The sequence below is a fragment of the Anopheles coluzzii genome, chromosome 2, assembly GCF_943734685.1.
Source record: "Anopheles coluzzii chromosome 2, AcolN3, whole genome shotgun sequence".
Lineage (NCBI taxonomy): Eukaryota > Metazoa > Arthropoda > Insecta > Diptera > Culicidae > Anopheles > Anopheles coluzzii.
Genome location: NC_064670.1, coordinates 42,055,655 through 42,076,438, shown reverse-complemented (window position 1 = coordinate 42,076,438; position 20,784 = coordinate 42,055,655). Strand labels below are relative to the sequence as shown.

Below are 20,784 nucleotides of genomic sequence, written 5' to 3'. Positions count from 1 at the left end.
AATAAGTATAAGACCAATTGGACAATATGAAACACCGAATATAATAACCTCAATTAGTTGTATCCCGACCTCACCAGCGTAATAATCGTTATTCATTGAGTTTCTCTCAGAAATTCGGTAGCAAACAGATTCTACAACTTCGTTTTATTAAGTTTTTGTACAGTTTCATTTTCCATATTTAATTACATTGATTACTTGTATTGTTTGATTGATGATTGCTCACTGTCAGATTTTTTCGCATTTAAATTAGCCTTTATTGTGCATTAATCTGTTTCTTGCTGTATTTACTCGAGACGCTATTGGTGTACTTGTGTTCTGTATACATAATGTTTTCTTGTTTGCAACTCAATTTTTGATTTCATTGTTTAATTAATTTACTCATTCATGATTGTCTTTTTTCAGTATATTTTCTTTGTATTTTATATTTGCGTTTATCTGCTTCTCCGTTTATTTTGCAAATATTTATCGACTACAATCATTTCAACAAATTTTGAAATAATTTCAAAGCTAAGCGGATATGTTGAAATAACTGTATTTAGAGCACATTCTAACGCACACAAATTTTATCTCTTTACCATAATAATTGCCGGTTTGAAATATGTTCTAAATCAACAATACTTTTCATGTTATTCACCCATATTAATCCTCACTACACACAACAAACCATTTTCATCATTTTTATAAATTAAGTCAGAGGTTCTGATTAACATAATTCAGAACTAATTGAGACATTCTAGCTTTACGCATCCTTCCGCTAATCCAACCGATGTGCCAGATGTGCAGGTATAGAAAATTTCTTCTCAAAACCAAACTACTCCTGGAACGGCGCCCATTGCGCAAGCTTTGTATAAATTAATACTAATTTATTATCGATCGATGTTTTTCAAGCTTAACCTAATAAACTTCACCACTGCCGGGTCCGAACGGCAGGTACAAACATGCCCAGCTGAACGCTACCACCAGCGCCAATCGAGCGATGTGATAATCGTCGGGTATCCGGTCAAACTCACCCGCTCTCACCCGTTACGACATTGTACCATCGCGTGGTATCGCCAAATCGCTGCGAAAGTCCCTCTTCCCCGTTGCATCCCACGCCCCAGCCCAGCGCAACGTTCAGTCGTCCGCGTACTGGTGTGCGATCAGATCGGCCGCCTTTTCCGCCACCATATAGACCGCTGCCATCGGATGCGCGGAAACCGGTTCCGGAATAACGCTCGCGTCGACGATGCGCAAATTCTCCACCCCGTACACCCGCAGGTCGGGGCTAACGACCGCGTCGGCGTCCGTCGGTGGCCCCATTTTGCAGCTGGACATGAAGTGGGTCAGCGAGAACGACACGGTGCGGATGGCACAGCGCCAGTAGTCGTCCGAGTCGCGCTCGTGCAGCACACAGTTGGGCAGCGGTGCGGCCCACACGGTCGCCCCGTACCGGCGCATCTCCTCCGTCTCGAGGACGCGCTGCACCTCACGAATGCCTTCGAGCACTACGTCCACGTCGAGCTCCTCGGCCAGATAGTTCGGATCGATGATGGGCGCATCGGCGGGGTTGGCCGTGCGCAGCCGAACCGTTCCGCTGGACAGTGGGTGTAGGTTCTGCACGATGATGGTGAAGTGGTTCTGCGTCTCGAGTGGTCGGTAGACGGCTTCGTAGATGTCGTCTCGCATGCGCACACTGTTCTTCGCCGTCGTACCCTTGTCCACGGCGAACGAGCTGATCAGATTCATCAGCTCGAGCGTCGGTCCGCGCCGGCCAGCGAGTGTCAGATTGGGATAGGTAACGAGCTCTACTGCCGCCGGCACGGTCAGCACGCCCTTGCCCTTGAGATACTCGTAGAAGTTCTCGAACGTTGGAATGTCTCCCGGTGCAAAGAACCCGGTACCGTTCATCACGATCTGCAGCCCGGAAAAGCCGAGATGATCGTACAGCGTTTCACCGACGGGAAGATCCTCAATCACCGGTATGCCGAGCGATTCCAGGTGCTGCTTTGGTCCCACACCCGACACCATCAGCAGCTGTGGGGTAAGAATGGCACCACTGGAGAGGATCACCTCCTTGCGTGCCCGCACCTCAAACCGTTGTCCATTTCGGGTGAATCGAACTCCTTCCGCCACCTTCGTGGTTGGATCGATCATAATCTTCGTAACCAGCGCGCCCGTCAGCGTTTTAAGGTTCGTTCGCTTCTTCTGTACCGGTTGCAGATAGGCATTGTAGGCGGACAGCCGCTGTCCCTTCGTCATCGTTGCCTGTACGGGGGAAATTCCAAACTGCGTACGCCCATTGTAGTCAACGTGCTGGTAGCCGGCCTCCTTTGCCGCTTCCAGATAGATGCGCGCGTGCTCCGATCGGTACGCCGATCGCTCCACCCGTACAGGACCGCCAGCGGCACGGAACTTACCGTCCGGCTTTTCACCGGTCGCCTTTTCAAACTTGCGAAAGTATGGCAGCACCTCGTCGTACGACCAGCCATCGTTTCCGGTCGCGCTCCAGCGATCGTAGTCATCGCGATTGCCGCGCGAGAAGATGAGTCCGTTGATGAGCGTGCTTCCACCGACACCTTTACCGATGTCCACCGGACAGCGACCGTCGATCGTTCCTAGCAGGAAGCAAACACACAATACGTCACCAATAGCCCTTTCAAAAGACCCGTGAGGTCTAGCCCACTTACCCCAGCATGCATGTTGCTGCCGTTCGCTCAAGAACCGCCAATTGTACGCATCGGACAGGACGGCCAGCTGGAACCCGATCGGGATGTTAAACAGCTTCGTTCCGTACTGGCCCGCCTCTAGCAGCAGCACCCTCCAGTTACGATTTTCGGACAGCCGGGTGGCCAGCACCATTCCAGCCGTTCCACCGCCCACCACGATGAAGTCGTACTCTTCCGCATCGAGAACCTCGTTGTCTGGGGTGCCGAAACGAATGAAACAAACGACGGAAAAGATCATCAACATACGCGGCGTGACTCACATTAACAGCTGCGTGCTACATTCCGCCCTCCCATTACCTTCGGTAGCATTGCGCGTCTTCGAACGACTGAGCAGTTTGTTAAACTTGTCTAACCACGAACCACCACCACCACCACTGCCAGCGCCACCCAGCTGGCCACTAGCACACTGAATGTGACAGCCCGCCCATAGCACCAGCAGCACCGAACCAATCAGCCACCATCGTACCACATTCACGGCCATCCTAACGCACGCAACGATCGACACCGACTAACGCCCGTTCTTCCCGGTAATCCTGAATGGAGCACGCATTCGCGACTTCTTTCACTTCTGCTCTTGCTTTCTCCGGCATAGCCCTTCGGCACTCGGCCAGCTCTTTCTCCCGGCTCGAAGCAAAACAGGTATTTCTTCCGTTAACGTTTGTTTTCGTTTTCGGCCCATCGGTGACCTTATTTTGTTGCTACCGCACGGGTAAGGATCCATCGACGCTGGAGGGCAATGGTTGTGGGGAAAAGGAGAACGAGGGAGCTAGAAGGAACGGTAGAGCTTACAAAAAAAGAGATCTGACACGAACCGAGCTGCCAAAAATTACACTTCAATGGTGTTTTACAAAAACAAAAATGTCAAGTACGCAATTGACCCACATTTTAACGTCCATTTTAACGGCTGGTGGACTTACTGCTGGCCCGTGCTATATCTTTCTCCATCTCTGACGCAGTGTCTCTCATTCTTTATTCTCTCTCATTCTCCAATAATGATTCAGTCTTGTTTTCTCACTCTCTCTCCTTCTCTTTTTCTGATTATTATCTTATCGCTTTCTTCTTTGAATTGTTGTTTGTTTGAGTTTGTTGTACTATTACGATCTTTCACTCACAAGTTTTTTTATGCTTATCACAACCATTTACTTTTTCTTGTTGTTTTTTGAATACGTGTGTACGTATTCTAAAACGTGTGTTTAATCTTACATTGGCATAATGGCATGTTCAATTTGATTGTTTCAGAAATTGTCTGAAATAACTTTTTGACCGAAACAGTAATTAAAACATACCCACCTTTTTTAGTTTTTTTTTTTATGTGCGATAAACACACGATAACACAACACACCTTTCCTTATACGTTGTCCACTCACATCTCACACAGACTTGTAATAAAATCCAACAAGGTCGCTTGCACCATATTCGTGATATTTGGGCACGATAATCAAACCTAATCTACCCAAGGTCAACTCTAGATCATTCTCTCACTCCATAGTGAGACACATAATGAAACTGATATTTTGATTGAAAAATTGACCAGTGAGCACCTTTGACATATTGCCATACATTTTTCATATTGGGTTATTCTTTCATCCAATCTCCTATCAAGCAATCAATTCCCTTTGGCAAAGAAAAATTGGCTCGAATGATTTAGCGATCGAGCGTAAAATAGGAAAACTCACCTGCGACCGTGCAACCACTTTCCACGGGCACCGTTCAACCTATTGCAGTCGCCAGCCCTTTTTTGAGGGTCATGAAATCCTACAGGCAGTTTCAATGGTTAAGTGGCGCGGGTGCTGTAGGAACCGAGCGTGAAGCAATCGAGCATCCCATAATCTTAGCATATTTGCATAATGTCAAACGCATAATGGAATTGACCTGATTTTTGCACCGGGTACGGGGTATGGGGGTTCAACGAGCCGGCGCGGCCCATTCACTTTTCCACCCACGGAATATTATATTTCACCTTCTTTAGGGTTTTAGTTTTCCCAAAGCGGGTTGGGCAACGATCGCTCCGTTGCAGCCCATTCGTTGGTTCCGCTGGCGGGTGCGATCTCTTCCTATCGTGTGCGAGGCTAAAACAATGGATGATTTATGCAAACGAGGGCTGCTTACAAATCGTTAAAGCTTTCCGCGACGCACATTGCTCATATACAAAAATAAAAGAAAAAAAAATGGGCATGATTTTGTTTCGCTATAATTCATTTATGTGCATCTTTTGCGCAGCAAACATGAAATTTGCTCGGGGTAAAGCTACAAAAATTCCCCACCGTATGCCGGTCAGCGTGTTGCAAAAACGTATGAAATAGATTCAACAGCACATTCCATCGAGATGCATCGTATCGCCGCACCGTGAAAGCGATCACGGCTTGGACTCACCTGCGGTCGAAAGGTTACCATTCTCATCCCTTTCCGTGCCGCGATCGTTCTCAGCAAATCCATTTACGCGATGCCGGCGAGCGTGCAGAAGCCGCATCAGACAGACAGGCAAAACTTCAACTCTCCAATCACGAACTGCGCCTTAGGGCGTCTGCGGTGTATCTGCCAAGACGCGAGTACGAGTGCTGCACCGCGCTCGGGAGTGATGGATTTTGTCATCGTGACATAGTTTGTTTTGCGGGTGCTACCATCCCAGTGATTTTATCGCTGATGAGGACAGTGTGCCTGAAGAGGTTCGGCGGCATCCGATGCACTGGCTAAAACGTGATTCCCATATCGGACATGTAGCGAGGACAGTGAATGATGTTTAGGTAGAAACGTCAAAAATGGCTGTTTATTTGCTTTTGTTTCGTTTACAATATTCTGGAAATTGCATGTATTAAATATTGGAACTATATTAATCCTAGGATTCCTCCATGGAAATCATGGGTCTAATTAAATTTCTTAAAAACCTAAAACAATGTAAGACATTTTAGCATTTAATTATAATTCATACGCAATTTTCAATTGATTTCTAAATTTATGTGCATTACATTTGCCTGTTTAAAATAATCTATATACATTTATGATAATAAGAGTCGTTTATGTGTGTAGAAAATAACAACTATCGGATTAGGATCCACATTTTCTTTCAATATCCATACCTAATGTTATTTTTTTCAAAATTTCGCTTCTAATCGAAACTTTGAGTTTTTTTTTAAGAAAATTGTTTATTGGAGTAGTTTTCAAATATGTTATAAGCAATAATACAAAAACGTGCTACATAATCTTTAAAAAAACAAGATACTTTTAGACATAAACTATGATTAATTATAAAGAAATCATGAAGTGTGCTGGACACTCAGTAGCTAAGCTATTTTAAATGAACATGCCACACACATCTAACCAGTGATGCTTCCTTTTCCATTACTTTTCTATTACTAGCTTCGAGCAATTGATTTCACATTGTTTTTCTCTGCACTATTGCACCAACGAAAGCAAATGAAGATTAATATAATCTTTGTGAAGCGCTCAAGAAATCTCTTTTTTATACTTTACGTCTTTACCGACATGCACGCAAGCGAAATCATTGTCGAATTTCTACCAAAGCATAACGAAAGTGACACATTTAACTGCTCAAGTTGGAACCTCAAAAAATAGGTCGCTATTGCACACTCGTAATCGAATTTATGCGGAAAATAACTCACACACATTTACGTAATTCTGCAGTGACCACAGATGGTGAAAACAATAGCTTATGACATCAAATGTGAAGCGGTTTAGGATGACTTTTTAAAGCCTACAGATGCGACTGCGCTTTGATTTCCACTGCCACCAGATTATGGGATTTACTTTGTGCGAAATAAAGATCGTTAATACTGCTCGCACTGCCTAACTGACCCCACAGAAGCTTTCCGAGAGAATTGGATTGGATACAGTTAAAACTGGGTAGGCAGCTCCCTATGACTAAGCGCGATTAGCTAAGCAAACATTGCAACATTTTAGGCTATCCTATTTTTGCGAAAAAATGGACTTTTATCGCTCGTGGTGATAGAGTACAAGCCTTGCGCGTGTCCAGCATTCGACGGTTCGCCTCCCATTTTCACTCGCTCGACAACATAATCGCCCAGTCCGATGGAATCCATCTCCACAGGCGGCAGCTGCTCTATCTCCTCCAACGATTCAATCCGACTGGCCACCAAGTTTTCCACCGGCTCTAGCAACGACTCCGCAAACAGCTCCCAAGCACGAGTGTGCGAACACAGTCCAACAACGTCCAGCCCACAGCCCGGTTGATGGGAGCCTCCGTTCGGGTAAAAGTCAGCCGTCCCGATCGGATCCCGAAAACCGAGAAGCCCTCCGCCGGTATGTATCACCTCCACATACATTGCGTCCTGATGGTCGATGCGATTTTCTTTCTCGTGAATCGAAAACAGTGGCAGTGCCGGATCAAGGCCAATGATGGTATGCAGCTGTCCATTCTGAACCCTCTTGCCAGCTATGCCGGCAACGTGCGCTCCCAAACTGTGCCCAACGACGTACACATTCTCCATCACCAGCCCGGCATGCTGCTGAAACTCGTCGAGCAGACGGGCAAGTGTTTGACCAACCACGGGAACACACCCGACCGCTCGTACGTAGTTCCAGCCCAACGCACAATCAGACCAGTCCACCACGATCACATTGTAGTCCCAAAGCAGCAGATACGTATCACGAATACTTTCCGCTAGCGGGGAGCTTTTGCTGCTTTGCCAACCATGCACGATGATCCTTGTTGGAAGATCGGACCGGAAGTTGGAACCTAGCAAGGAGTCAACATTTCCTACCTCCAACAAATGACCTTCGTCTGCAGTGTCTCGTCGTGTATGCAGCAGAAATTCAATTTTAACTGGCGGCTCGTCCGATCGGTGTTGTTTCATCATCGCATTAACCGAGCGTCGATGCGTCCAAATCCATTCACCCACCATCGTTGGGATGCGTACCCAGTCGACATTGTCCGCCAAATCGTACTCCAGATGATATGCCACAGCCGGATTAATTACAACACACTTAACACTTAGTTTGAACGCCAGCAGCACAAGTCCCAACAGAAAGTGTTTCTCCATGACGATCTCTTGCTCCGAACGTTACCACCATCGACTGACGAATGTTCGTCGCATACGTTGCTACAATTCCTTTTGGAATAAGTGCCACGCGATAACGTACTTTATCGCCCTGCTCTAGCGCGCCTACACACGACGTCATGTCCGATAACACATCTGAGACAGCAATACTCGCTCAGTAAGGTCAATCGAGGGTTTTTTGTTATCGTTTTTTTTTTCTTAGTGTAACCCGACGCTGAACTTACCTCAAGGTGATGGGCGAAGTTTTATCGAAAAGGATTGTGGTAGTAAGGCAGCAACTATATCATTGTCCGATAAGGGGCATTGTTTATCGATTTTTGATCCATGCGGTAATTACTTAATTCCAATGTTTTGATTACAAAATATTGGCTTATCCGTTTCTATTATGCATTGTATTTCAGCATGAACAAACGGTTAGTATTTTAATTCAAAGCGCCTATGGGTAAATATTTGACAATTTACTTGGATTGAACTAAGGCTTTGATACTTCTCTTGATCAGGCATCTGTACTTCTCTTGATCATGAATCAGTTCTTGTGATTCATCTTACATTTCTTTACATGTGCCTAACGTTATTTCTGTTTCACAATCTAATTAATATCTTTTAGATAATGATCGCTATTTTAAGTGCTCTTCTTTACATCCACCAAACATCACCGTGAATCATCATCCAGGGTATTCTTTAATCATACATTACTCATTACGTATCCAAAAGCACACAGAGTTTCAAACCATTCACGTCATTCGTTGAACAGTATCAGTCCTTCATGTGGGTCAATGTATTATAAACACCAAATCAGAAATAGCCGGCAGCAACACTCCTCAAGGCTGGTGGGGTTAATGTATTAGGTGCACAGCATTCTCAAGATGTATGGTGACGATTTCAAACGATAGCAATCAGTTTCAGCCTCACGCATCAATCGACTCCAGTCGCCAATACATTCTAACACATTCATATGTACCGGTTATCGTCTTACAAACACACGCTAACACTAACGTTCTGGCGTCAATTAAACTGACATGTTGGGTGGGAAATTCTTTCCGGTATTAATTATATCAATTATATATCGATCGTTCTGTTTTAAAGATAGCATTGATTGAATCTGAACTGCCCAGGAAAATCCACAAAGTAAGGTGCGTAATTAGCTAATGGTCCAATAGTTTCATCGGCGTCCATTTTATACGACCAAACCCCGTCTCCCTTCACGATTCTGTTTTACAAACAGCGTTGCCGAAAAAAAAATGGAATTGATGGAAGCTTTGAGTGGTGTGAACTACTTTTAATTATCATACAATAACACTTCATTCACGGGCAAACTTCAAATTTTGGTTGACCGTTTAGGGAAGCTGGTCGGGTTTGTCCCTGGGTGGTCCAAGCTGCTCGTTGGAGATGTGGTGATGAGGATCATGTGAAATCCGTCCAACAACAATGGTCGTCGGCTAGCTGAATTGACCAAGACACGCGAGCTTACGTTGGTATCAGTGGCCAGACAGTCAGTCAGTCAGTCATAGTAGTGGTGATAACGGTAGTGTGTAACCGAGCAGCCTATAATAAAGTACATGATCGTTTCAGGCCGTTTTTGCTGAACCTTTAGCTCATTTTCAAGACAGATTTCTGTGTATAGAGACAACAAACGACATTGTTGACGTAGTAGACGGAATTCCGTGATGTTGGGGTTTTTCACAGAACAACCAACACTACCACCAGCGAAGAGGTAGCGTGTTTGCAGTTCGGTTTGATCGCACCAAAGGTCCAGCCAGCGCGAGCCAGTTATGATTTATAGCTCTGGAAGGGTGGCGTTGACATTGCAGAACCACTCTGAACTGCTCTCGCTGCAGACATCTCGCAATCGCACAGGGAGCAGCAACTCGCACCACCGCTTCAAGGTTGCATGTGCAACAGCTAAGGCTAAGCGGAATTTAAACAAGGCTCATTTAAAGTCAGCCCACTCCGAAACACCGCCACCGGGCTCCAACGAGTAGCGAGCCATCCCGACAGCTCCCCATTCTACGATCGCGTCAGTTTTGATCGACAGTGTGATCGCAGCAGGTGTAAAAGTGCCCAGTGACAAGTGCTCTTATCGCGGTACTGCAAAAGCCAATTAATCTACACGACTGTCAGTACCCAGTGATGCATCAGCGACTGATCGTGATCGCTAGTGCGCTGTTACTCATCGCCGATCTAGTGTTTAGTGAAAACGCATTTATTGATAGTGCACCAGAAGGATACTACGACCGTAAATCGTTAGCTGGTAATGTCTGGACTGCTGAATTGAGCTTATTTAGCTAAATTAGCAAAAAACGTTGAGATTAAATGTGTGGTACTCGATTTGTTCCAGATTGTCCGAGCCGATTCTACAGTGAGGATGTGTCCAGTGCTCTCGGATTCTTTATTTTTGGAGGACGTCGTGCTTTTCTCAAAGAATTTCCTCACATGGTAGGTGTTAGATAGAAAAAGGTTGCAGTGCAGTGCAAACAGGTTTTCTCAATTAACGTTACATTACACAAGAGTTGCGTAATTCCGGAGTAGCTAGATCGGTGCGGAAGATCAATAGAAAAATGTGATCACGTTAAGTGTTTCGTTAATCGTTAATTGTTTTTCATTATCATTTTGATTGACAAGTTTGCAAGGCTATGTATGAGCATCCCATTACGCAATGCAAACAAAATCTAAAGGAAAAAAAAACCCTGTGATCTTCTGTGAGTGCTTATTCACGTATAACAAAAACCAAATTGAATCTACAAATTCTAGGCAGCGATTGGATGGACGGACAAGACCGTATCACCACCGGTAGTGCAGTACAAATGTGGTGGGTCACTGATAGCTGCCAAATATGTTCTTACGGCCGCTCACTGCAAGGTGGATGACGAAAAGTAAGTCTTGATTCGAATGTAATTAGAGACAAACAAAAAATAATCATTTTAATAATATATCCCACGAACATCTCATTTCAGAATTCCACCCGATACAGTCCGTCTTGGCGATACAAATCTAGCTACCACCGAGGACGACGAAACCGCACAGCAGTTTAAAATCGTTAGCTTTACTGTGCATGAAAAGTTTAAGAAGAACCGCAAGTACTATGACATCGCACTCATAGAACTAGATCGTGAAGCGAAGTTCAATACTGCTGTGTGTCCTATTTGCCTATGGCCACTCGATAACATCCATGAGTATAGTTCCAGCTTGCGAGCAATTGGATTCGGATTTACTACTTACAGTGAGTTTCGTTGCTTTTCACATTCCGAAATAAACAAAAAGAATCTCTGTAATAATCATATACCAATTTTTCATCACACAGCATCGGGAATGAGTCCAACATTGCAAAAAGTGTCACTCAATTATTACGATTCCGATTCCTGCAACAACGAACTGCCGAAGGATGCTCGCTTACGGTACGGACTTACGTCTGACCAGTTCTGCACAAAAACTCCACACAAAGACGCTTGCTTGGGAGATTCCGGTGGGCCGTTACAGATCGACCTGTCGGATGTAACGCGCACGATACCGTACCTTACGGGCGTAGTGTCGTTCGGAACGGGCTGTTGGGATGGTTCTATGGGTGTATACACGAAGGTGGCCAGCTACATAAATTGGATCCGCGAGCGCGTAAACGTTACCGCCGATCCGATTGAGTGTGCTAGAAACACGGAGTGTCTAGCGGCAAGATCGTTTTCCGACAGTCGACTAAGTCCGCAAAATAATTCACCCTTCTTTAAGGTAGAGTATCAACGCTTTTGAGTTACCTTTTAAAATCCTTAACACTACGAATTCCACTCAAACAGGTAAATCTACGCAAAGCAGACAACACCTCATTCCATCAGTGCAGTGGAGCTCTCATCGATTACCGGCATGTCGTCACATCGGCCACCTGTGCCATACGCAACAACCAGCAACCAGCCTTTATAGAGGCAAACAAGGAGATGGTCGAGATAGTGGACATCGACGTGCATCCCAAATTTGTTGCTGGGAAAAACTATCATAATCTAGCCGTGCTGACGCTTGGCAAGTTTTACAACCCGAACAAAATCTATCAAATCATTGCACCAGGTTGCATCTGGAAGGAGGAGCGCATCACCGATCCGATTGTGTTCTTTTCTGGGTACGGACCCGAGGTGAAGAATGAACCGGAAGATGTGGCAAAGAATGTCTCGCTCAAAGTATTGGTAGCGCTGGTGACGGAGAATGGCCGCTGTGAGGCAAGTGATGCGTGGAAAGTGAATAGTACACTCTGGTCAGGATTCAACAGTGACTTCCTGTGCACCTTCAATCCGATCGATCTGGTACCGGGCATCTGTAAGGTATGTTTACTACAATTTTCATAAGTGAGTATGAGTTGTTCGTTAATTAGTAACTGGACTCCTCTTCAGCTGGAACCAGGTGGTGCCGTGTCCAACTTTCGGCGCGACAATATTGTGCCATATGTGTACGCGGTCAACACCATGGATGAGGGTGAGTGCGGCGGAACACAGAATCTCTTCGTTGCGACACGACTTGCTCCGTTTTACGATTGGATTGAGTCGATTATTTTAAGACATCTGCCTGAAAACGATCCAATACTAACCTGTAAGTACATCTACCAGCGCCTGAAACCTTGAATGATTAAATTAAGACTTATTATATGTTTTCAAATAAGCAATACGTTTTGGAGGTGATGAGTCCGACACACCCAGTGTCGATACGTCCACATCGAACGAGATCGATCAAATTGTTCATCAAAATCGTATAGGTAATTGTGCGTGTGGCATAAAGCATTAACTCAAAGGAACATTTTAATGGAAACTTCATTACAGTGCCGGCTATTCTTTCAGATGTGATCGCGAACCACATAAAACCTTACGGTGATGATTTAATGAAGGGTAGACCTCAGACAACGAAAGTAAACAGTAAGTATATCACAGTTTAGTAAAGGACGAGATAGCGCCTTTTCAAACCCGCCATTTGTGTTTCATGTGTACTTAACAGTTTATCATCAATCATTGAACAATGTCCCAGAAACATACGAAGTGTACGGCCCTCATACCCCTCATTCACAAAAGCTTGGTAACATTTCAAAAGCAACTTTTCGCTTCCGGATGTTATACTTATTGTCTTGCTTACAAAAATGTTCTTTACAGTGCATCCATTCCAGACGTCACCCAAGACGAAACAATCAGTCCTAGTGCCACCAGTACAAAACACTATCCACAATAATGATGTACATATTGAGCTGATTCCTTCCGTTGAACTACCTGCGACACACATCATCCAAGGGCAGGGACATCCTCAAGTCGTCCACAATCGTCCCTCTGCAACGTACTCATCGTACACTAGACCGAATCACTTCCAATCGGTAGTTCCGTACGGTCAGAGCATGTCCGGTCAAAGGGTCGATTACCAGGGACCGAACTCACCCCACCCGGCGGTCGATCATAACCATCTGGTGTCGATTATTCGGTCGATTGAGCTGTACGAGAACGGGCATTGCACACTTCCAACTGGAGCTCCCGGCAGGTGTCTGCACTATACGCGCTGTCCTTCGATGTACTGGAATCGCCAAAATGTGGACGTGTTTCTTCGCTTAAACTTGATACCACTCTGCAATCGTGCGCAGGAAACGGTCTGCTGTCAGGTATGAACACACAATCCCACACACACTATTTATACATTGCCGATATCGGTGTAAACACAACACCTCAGTAGTCAGTAAAGTAACGCAAACATGAGTCACAATAAAATGTATTTATTCTTCAAGTGTAATTAAAACCATAAAACAAGCCTGCTGATGAATGTTACAGCAAATGACAAGTTTCGCGTCTGGATTGACAACTGGTGCCAAACACAAACACAAATGCTCGCAAACACACACGATCGCGTAGTACGCCTTGTACTCAAACACACTCCGATAAACGACTCCCTTTCACTAACCATAATTGCAACATTAACCCAGTGAACATTTCCTTCACCTATCCTGCTTCCACGCGGTCGACATTCGTGAGCGAGCAATAATCTCGCCGTACGATCGCTTCCCAACACCGTTCCAACTGGCGGCAGTCCGACAGAAGCAGATTACTACCGATTATTGGCGTTTGATTACGCTCGTAAATTAAATAATCAGCAGAAGAAAGAAGTTCACAGCATTCATCTTGGTGGACGTGCAGCTCGGCACTGTTGGAAACGATCGTCGAAGAAGAGCTGTAAGTCTTTTCCATTGTAGGATTGAGGATTGCATAATTCAGGTACGGGCGATTGATGAAGTTCATGTTTCGCTCATCTTCCAGCAAACAGTCCAGATTGATTTCCCAACCGTGCTGGCGGTAGAAAAGAACGCAACGAAATGGTACGAGAATTTTGTTTGCTCCCTGCTGACAGCTCCATTAGGACGAATGGAGTGGCAAAGGTTGTTTCCTGATCGATTAACTTGTACATAAATTTACACGGTGTGAAATCCCCTGTCTTTGCGAATTGAATGGAGTTGTAGCTTACTGACGAGCTGATTCCCGATCGCAACCTCTAGGTGCAGTGAGAACATTCACTCGAATCATTTCCAACACTATCACATAGCTCACACTGGCTGCCTTTGAGAATAAGAGGATATCTTTGCGCTACAAAACAGTGCTCATTTCAAACGAATCGTTACACGGTATAACTGAAAATCGAATAAATCATCCCCATTCCATTTCAGCGTTGTGGATCAAGCCGTCGTTCGACATCTTGTTTTCTTCTTCTTGGAAACCAATAGCTACCCCCGCAAAGAACCAATTTTCGCACGTAAATCACACAAATTGAGTGGTCCTTCATTGTTGTAGTTCATAGACACCACGGGCGAATATCGTTCCATCCATTCCATGGTCCATTTGGCTTTGTGTGTTCCATTTTTTGTGCGACGCAGATGATGTTGGATTTTTTGTTCGACTTTCAACCAAACCCAAACAATACTTTGCTGGGCCGGTCCAGCAGCAGTACATACATAATCATCTGCAAACAAACATCGGTTTGCAAAATACCTCGGCGGAGTTTGATTGAAGGTATGCACGCTTCACTAGGGCACGATGGGCCACAGCAGACGAGAGATCAAGCCCTGGGCATCGTTTGCATTCTGGCATCGTATGTGTGCATGTACGGGTTTGTGTTCATTGAACTCAATTCGGAAAATGATCGGCGATGAGTTTACTCCAGTTTTGGCATACATGATTAGCGCAAACCTTCGTTTCCCACCGATGATGCTTGATGCAGGCGCATACACGGCTGTAAAGCTACACATGAGGTCAATTACCGGTCGGGAAAGGTTAGACATGTATGCTGAATCTTTAGGGGTCATGTTCAATAGGTATGTAGGAAAGATAGTTCAAAGCAGTTGATATGGCTTGTGAATGAATGGGGAGGGCTGTGTTTAGTTGTTATTGATTTATCTTTTTAGTTTTTCGTGTCGCATATCACAAATGTTAAAGAATGGGGGAAGAAACGCAGGACTGATTATTATGGGTAAACAAATAGCAATAAATCATAGATTTCCAAGCATTCTTCATGAGTAGTTAATGAAGGTCCTAGATTCATAAATACGATTGTTGTCTCAAATTATATTTAATTTAATATCAGATTTACACTGACATCATCGTGTGATTCAAGAAAAGATATCAAATAAATTTAAAAAACAACCGACTTGCACCTTTGCTTCTTTGTTATGTTATTTTTGAACGGTCATTGTGGTAGTGCCAATAATGTTTACAAACAGTGTGTTAGCATGTGCCATTTTTCGATGTTAAATTGTTTCATTTTTTCCTGCCTTAACTTTCTTGCAAACTACGATGACAAACTAAACAAACAACCCGCCAAGTCAATGAGACAGCGAGAAGACAGGAAGCTGTTTGCAGATCGGCTGCCTTTCAGCAACGCAAAAAAGCATGCATGTAATCGCCTAAATATGCATGCCAATCGTTTAATTTTCCCGTCTCTCGCAGTGCATGTGTGGCGATAATCTTCGATGGCAAGTTCGACCTTTACCGAGCGACCTTCGGCTGTCCAACACACCTTAAGACGCTGGCGCCAACTAACAACCGCCACAACGGACAAACTACACTGGAGCAACAAGATGCGCATCGTCGCACGCTTACAGTACGGTAGCACTGTGCGCGTAATTGCATTTTGCATCTAAATGCACCCAGCAGGGCACAGCTCGCGATCACCGAACGACCCGTGCGTTGTGGTGAAGCAAGAGAAGAAGAGCATTCTTCTTGCTTGTTGCTGCACATATTAAAAGTAATTTGCACATAAGAAGATACTGATCATGTCAGAGTGCTGTTGTGTTGTGTTTGCTTGCATGCGAACCCGCGAGTGCATATCATGTGCAGTTCTTCCCAACCAATTAATCTGCTAATCTGAGAAACAGTAGAATAACGTGCCATCTTTGCCATTTATAAGCAATAAAATGATCATAGCTATAAGCAAACTATACGCGTCTTCCTTCAACATTCGTTTTTCGTCAACAGCTAAACAAAACCCAAGACTCCTACTATTGGCAGCTAATTTCTCATAAAACCCGACCACCAACTCGGTTAGCAAAAATATGGCAGTGAAACTAAATCTCGATCATTACCGTCATCGAAATTAAATGGCGACCACAAGCCCACCAACCGACGCCCGATAGCCAAACGTCAACAAACATCAACCACCCGCGCCTTGCGACAGCCCCAACGCCACACTTTCGCGCATGTGTACGCAAATATGGCTGCGAGCGTAAAGTCCCACTCATTTCGTTCGCGAATGGTGATTAATTAACGGATCGGGGTTGTAATAAAGATTAATCGCTGAGCCGCGTGTGAGTGAGTGAGTGAACAGTGTCGGGACGGGCACACGGGACACAACTGTCCGTCTGGCTGGAATCGGTTGAAGGAAAGGTCACGTTGATTAGCACCGTTTATGGGCTAATCATTTTTCGTTCGACACCCGCGATCGGTCTGCGTTCTTTGGCGCACAGCACGTGTTCCCCCTTGCCAGAGTGACTCACGACATTGGCAGGAGCGTTACGTAAACGGACCAAATTTTCTAACGCTTCAAAGTAGATCAAATGTGGTAATTTTGTAATGGAATTAGTGAGAAAGCTAAATGCCTTAAACGGTAAAAGCGATACATAATCTTTCGACAATGGTATGATTTCAAAGGATTCGATTTTTGGTTCGATATGATTTTTGAGCATAGATCCACGATTGACAAGATTATTGGAAAAGAAAACGTTTTATGACGTGAATACAAAGATAAGATGAAGATAAGATGACATAAAAACACGTATAAAAACAATTTTTTTATTTGCAGCGAATTATAATCTACTAACACTTAACACAAATAAAGTGTTAGTAGTTTATAATTCGCTGCAAATAAAAAAAATGTTTTTATACCTGTTTTTATGTTTAGATATAGAATCGAAGAATCTTTTGTAGTTGTTTTTTAATCATTTTTATTATAACTAAAATTAGTGGTTTTATAATTTGTTTGCTTTTGATTTATGTTTTTTTTCATATATTTGATTAGCTTGTTTTTGCTTTTATAAGAAATATCAGTTCCTTAACTAGCATGCCATTTGTCGTGCGAAATATATGAAATAATGACCATAATCTATGTTTCTTTAAATATTCAAGTATGTTTTTAGAGTATTTTATGCACAATTAATCTTACCCATTTAAATGTTTCAAACGCGCCAAGAAAGTGCTCAAATAAGAGTTCCGACCGCTTACGTTAACTGTCTCCGTGAACAATGCATTGTTCAATCAGTATGCGGTAACCTAATTTTAATCAGCACACTGACACGTTTCCGTTGGCGAAACAATTTGTATTGCCATTCGTTCGCCATTCCAGTCAGCGAATTGAATTAGCGTAGTAGGAATGTATTTTTCCCTGTCCCGTAAATCATCGCAATGTAGAGAATGAATTTGTCTCTTTAAAGGACACAAGCGGCACGAAACTACCGCTGCACTTGAAGAATTGGGGTATTTCTCGAGTAAGTGTAATTTTCCAAGGCTAATGTTACATTGAGCTGTCTATTTGACATCGGCCAAAATCATGTCTTGATCATCTTGTGCGAGCTTTCGTTTGACCTGACCGCGAACAAGTGTCCTCCTCCAACAAGCATCATTGTTCAGCAGCGTCTCATTCACTGTTCAAACGCAGCCGCATTCCTTACGATGGCAATAGTCAACACTTAATCAACAACAATTGAGGCTGTAAGCAATCTACTTCAAATCGTTCAACCACACCAACTAAATGGATTCATTTCGAGCCCTGCTCATCGTTCTCCCAACCGGGCTAAACGTTAATCACGTTTAGCATCAGCCTGGCATGCTTTAAAGTGTAGCGATTGATTTTTCTTTTATTACATACCATTCATTTCAATACTGGATCCCCGATGGTGCAAGAATGGATGAACTTTAAGCTTAAAACCACTTATTTACCGTTTGCCCTCAGCCCGCTTGCTTACCACGAGATGTCACGATTTTTCCTCACTGCTTCTCAAAGCGAACACCCAAATTTGAAGGTCAGCCTGCGCACTTGTTGAACTGCGGCACGGTTTACCCACCGGCAGAAAACCGAACAGAAACGCATCCGGTATACCTCTCGGTGGAGTAATTAATGACGCCCGGTACCTTACCATTTTCGAGTGGGAAAGTCAAGTTCACCGCTGGCAGCCAATGTGATGGTGCGATGAGCCCAATCGCGCTCTAGTAATGTAATTAATATACATGATTTTATGTCCATTCCGAACACTGCGGATGGTTCTTTGGCCAGGCAATAGGCATCATCACCCTCATACACTACTACCCGTGGTCGGTGATCATTTGGTTGTTGTGGTTCCTCTTCAGAGCAATATCAGGGTCGACTTTACTTCTTTAAATACAGTTTCGATGGACAAAATAATCGGTTCATTATGATGCTCGAGTAGTTCACACACCTTCCCTTGGTAGACTATTTATTAGGAAGATGGTTCGCCATAGTTTATTTTGATTTAGTCGTGTATCAAGGATAACAGCGACCATGAGAACGGATGTAGCAAATGATTTGCACTTATAAGGAATTGATGTAGCGTATTAATGTATGTGTGCATGTCGTACTTGCCAATTTTAACACCTGTAGTAACTTAAAATATTCGAAATAGAGTCCGAACCTTTTCTCTTCACAAGCATAACATAAAAAGCTTAGTTTACAAAAATAAAATAAAAACAACTCTATGAAATGGATAACTTCTGGATAACTTGTTTGTAAGGATGTTATTCTCTTGTTTTGCTCGAATGGTTACAATCATATAAAATAATATTTTTTTACTAAAAAATACTAAAACTCTCGAGGAAAAAATATAATTATTTTGATTGCATTTTTTTAAATTAGAGATTTGTTCAACACATGAGATTGATTTATCCAAAATTGTTTATGTGGACAAAAAAAAGCTATTGAAAATACGTTATTTATTGCATTTAAATGCACATAGAACCAATCATTTATCTGCCATTTCAAACCTACTCTTTCTTCGATCTTCCTAACCCTCAAGTAGGCTATGGTAGGCTCGTAACACCCCGCTTGTTCACGGCAAGCGGATCATTTTTAATCTCAGCAAACATTTGGTAAGTTTGTCATTCATTTCGCAACTTTGGAGCAGCTCTTTCGGTTTGAAAATGATTCATCTTTTAAATTTTATAGCTGGCATGAACAACACGCTGGACTGCAAGTGTGAAAACGGTGAGCCCCGGGAACAATTAGCCATGTCCGAGAACAGTACCGAACATATGGACCCCCACTGCGTGAGCTGTTGCAATGCGACAGATTATTCGGTGAAATCATTACGAAAATTGTTCCTCTTGAACCACCTCGAGGGGCCGGCCGATGCACAGGCTAATCCAGCAGCCTCCAACATTGAGAAGCTTCCCATATGCACGTGCAGAGAACACACAGTGGAGTAAGTACCTTACGCTTCCTTGGTGGTAATTTGTGACCTGTCTGTAGCAAATCGTCTAATTGTTTCTGATTTGGTGGCAGAAGAAAGGAAAAGAAATGTTCAGAAGAGAAGCTATGTGAAACACGGTCGGTGCAGGAGCTGAGACAGCTGTACGAGGCGAAGGTGAAATCTCTCGAGGAAGAATCTTCCAACGGATCGATCGGCCGATACTCAAGACCTGTCACCGCTAGAACAGATGATCGACAGGACACCATGTAAGTTGGATGTCCGGATTCTTTCGTTTTCGATTGATTGGCACCGCTAAATGTATGTTCGTTTATTTGCTTTCTTTCCTTCGCTTCAATAGCTCCATGGACCTACCGCATCCCGAAGGACAAATGTTCATGTACACCGAACCGCCCATTCGCAGCAAGCCTTGCAACCGGTGGAACGTGATCAATGCCAGCATCGTGGAGGTTCCGAACGGTATGCAAATTACCTTTACGGTGATTGATGAGAACAAACATTAATCTGCGGAAAGAAACAGCCCATTACTGGTGTTCAAAATTTGGTTGAATTTTAAGAAAAAATTACGTTGCGTTAATTAAAACAAAGAATTTATTTTCAATGCATATGATAGCTTTGAATTTGTAACGGCTGTCTTTGTGTTTGATTCAATTTGAAAATCTGTAGTTTGTAGTTAACATATTACTACTTTAAATCAAAGTCTTTATAATACAGATGTTGAGTCATCCAGAATATTTGATCAAAAAGCGTGGGAAAGTTTTAACAGCTGTATGAAATAGCTTTCAAACTTTTCATTGAGGTTTTAGTTGTGCGTGCAGTGGTCAGAATGAATTTTCGGTCATTTTTCATCGTTTGCTCATAATGTTTTACTTAAAAAAGTTGGCGAATATAAATAAAGATAGAATTCAATAGTTGAACGCTTTACAGTTGGTATGCTTTTTAATTGAACGCTCGATAGTTGGCTGACAGTTAAATTAAAAAGCATGCGTTTGTATGGAAAACCCGGGTTTTGAAAAATTCACAAAAATCTCATGGCTTACCAAAAAAAAAAAAAATCAAAATTTTTTTGTACGGAAAAACGTGCCAACTAAAAATCACATGTTCAGTAGTTGGCAGG

The 20,784-nt window shown here is 43.6% G+C and overlaps 5 protein-coding genes across 10 annotated transcripts in view; 3 read left to right on the top strand and 2 right to left on the bottom strand.

The window, feature by feature from the left end:
* Positions 1-20,784, top strand: part of LOC120948228 (uncharacterized) — a 302,677-nt gene that overhangs the window by 185,081 nt on the left and 96,812 nt on the right. The window lies entirely within an intron of this gene.
* LOC120952484 (glucose dehydrogenase [FAD, quinone]-like) lies at positions 518-3,329 on the bottom strand. Its single transcript, XM_040371842.2, has 3 exons — positions 3,003-3,329; positions 2,667-2,900; positions 518-2,594 (listed from the first exon to the last, which is right to left on the bottom strand). The coding sequence occupies exons 1-3, from the start codon at positions 3,184-3,186 to the stop codon at positions 1,114-1,116; spliced, it is 1,899 nt and encodes a 632-aa protein (XP_040227776.2). The 5' UTR covers positions 3,187-3,329; the 3' UTR covers positions 518-1,113.
* On the bottom strand, positions 5,445-7,845 carry LOC120952768 (phospholipase A1-like). Its single transcript, XM_040372256.2, has one exon. The coding sequence runs from the start codon at positions 7,721-7,723 to the stop codon at positions 6,620-6,622; it is 1,104 nt and encodes a 367-aa protein (XP_040228190.2). The 5' UTR covers positions 7,724-7,845; the 3' UTR covers positions 5,445-6,619.
* LOC120952935 (uncharacterized) lies at positions 8,870-13,703 on the top strand. 4 transcript variants are annotated; one of them, XM_040372533.2, is made up of 11 exons: positions 8,870-9,992; positions 10,080-10,177; positions 10,493-10,614; positions 10,696-10,961; positions 11,043-11,461; positions 11,527-12,042; positions 12,112-12,307; positions 12,378-12,470; positions 12,553-12,627; positions 12,707-12,784; positions 12,859-13,703. In XM_040372533.2, the coding sequence occupies exons 1-11, from the start codon at positions 9,872-9,874 to the stop codon at positions 13,356-13,358; spliced, it is 2,484 nt and encodes an 827-aa protein (XP_040228467.2). In that variant the 5' UTR covers positions 8,870-9,871; the 3' UTR covers positions 13,359-13,703. The 4 variants fall into 4 exon arrangements, with proteins under 4 accessions (XP_040228467.2, XP_040228466.2, XP_040228469.2 ...); XM_040372532.2 differs by having other exon boundaries at positions 12,535-12,627; XM_040372535.2 differs by lacking the exon at positions 12,707-12,784.
* LOC120953584 (uncharacterized) lies at positions 19,239-20,294 on the top strand. Of its 3 annotated transcripts, XM_040373672.2 has the most exons (4): positions 19,239-19,329; positions 19,406-19,661; positions 19,742-19,915; positions 20,008-20,294. In XM_040373672.2, the coding sequence occupies exons 2-4, from the start codon at positions 19,411-19,413 to the stop codon at positions 20,168-20,170; spliced, it is 588 nt and encodes a 195-aa protein (XP_040229606.2). In that variant the 5' UTR covers positions 19,239-19,329; positions 19,406-19,410; the 3' UTR covers positions 20,171-20,294. The 3 variants fall into 3 exon arrangements, with proteins under 3 accessions (XP_040229606.2, XP_040229605.2, XP_040229604.2); XM_040373671.2 differs by lacking the exon at positions 19,239-19,329 and having other exon boundaries at positions 19,338-19,661; positions 19,745-19,915; XM_040373670.2 differs by lacking the exon at positions 19,239-19,329 and having other exon boundaries at positions 19,338-19,661.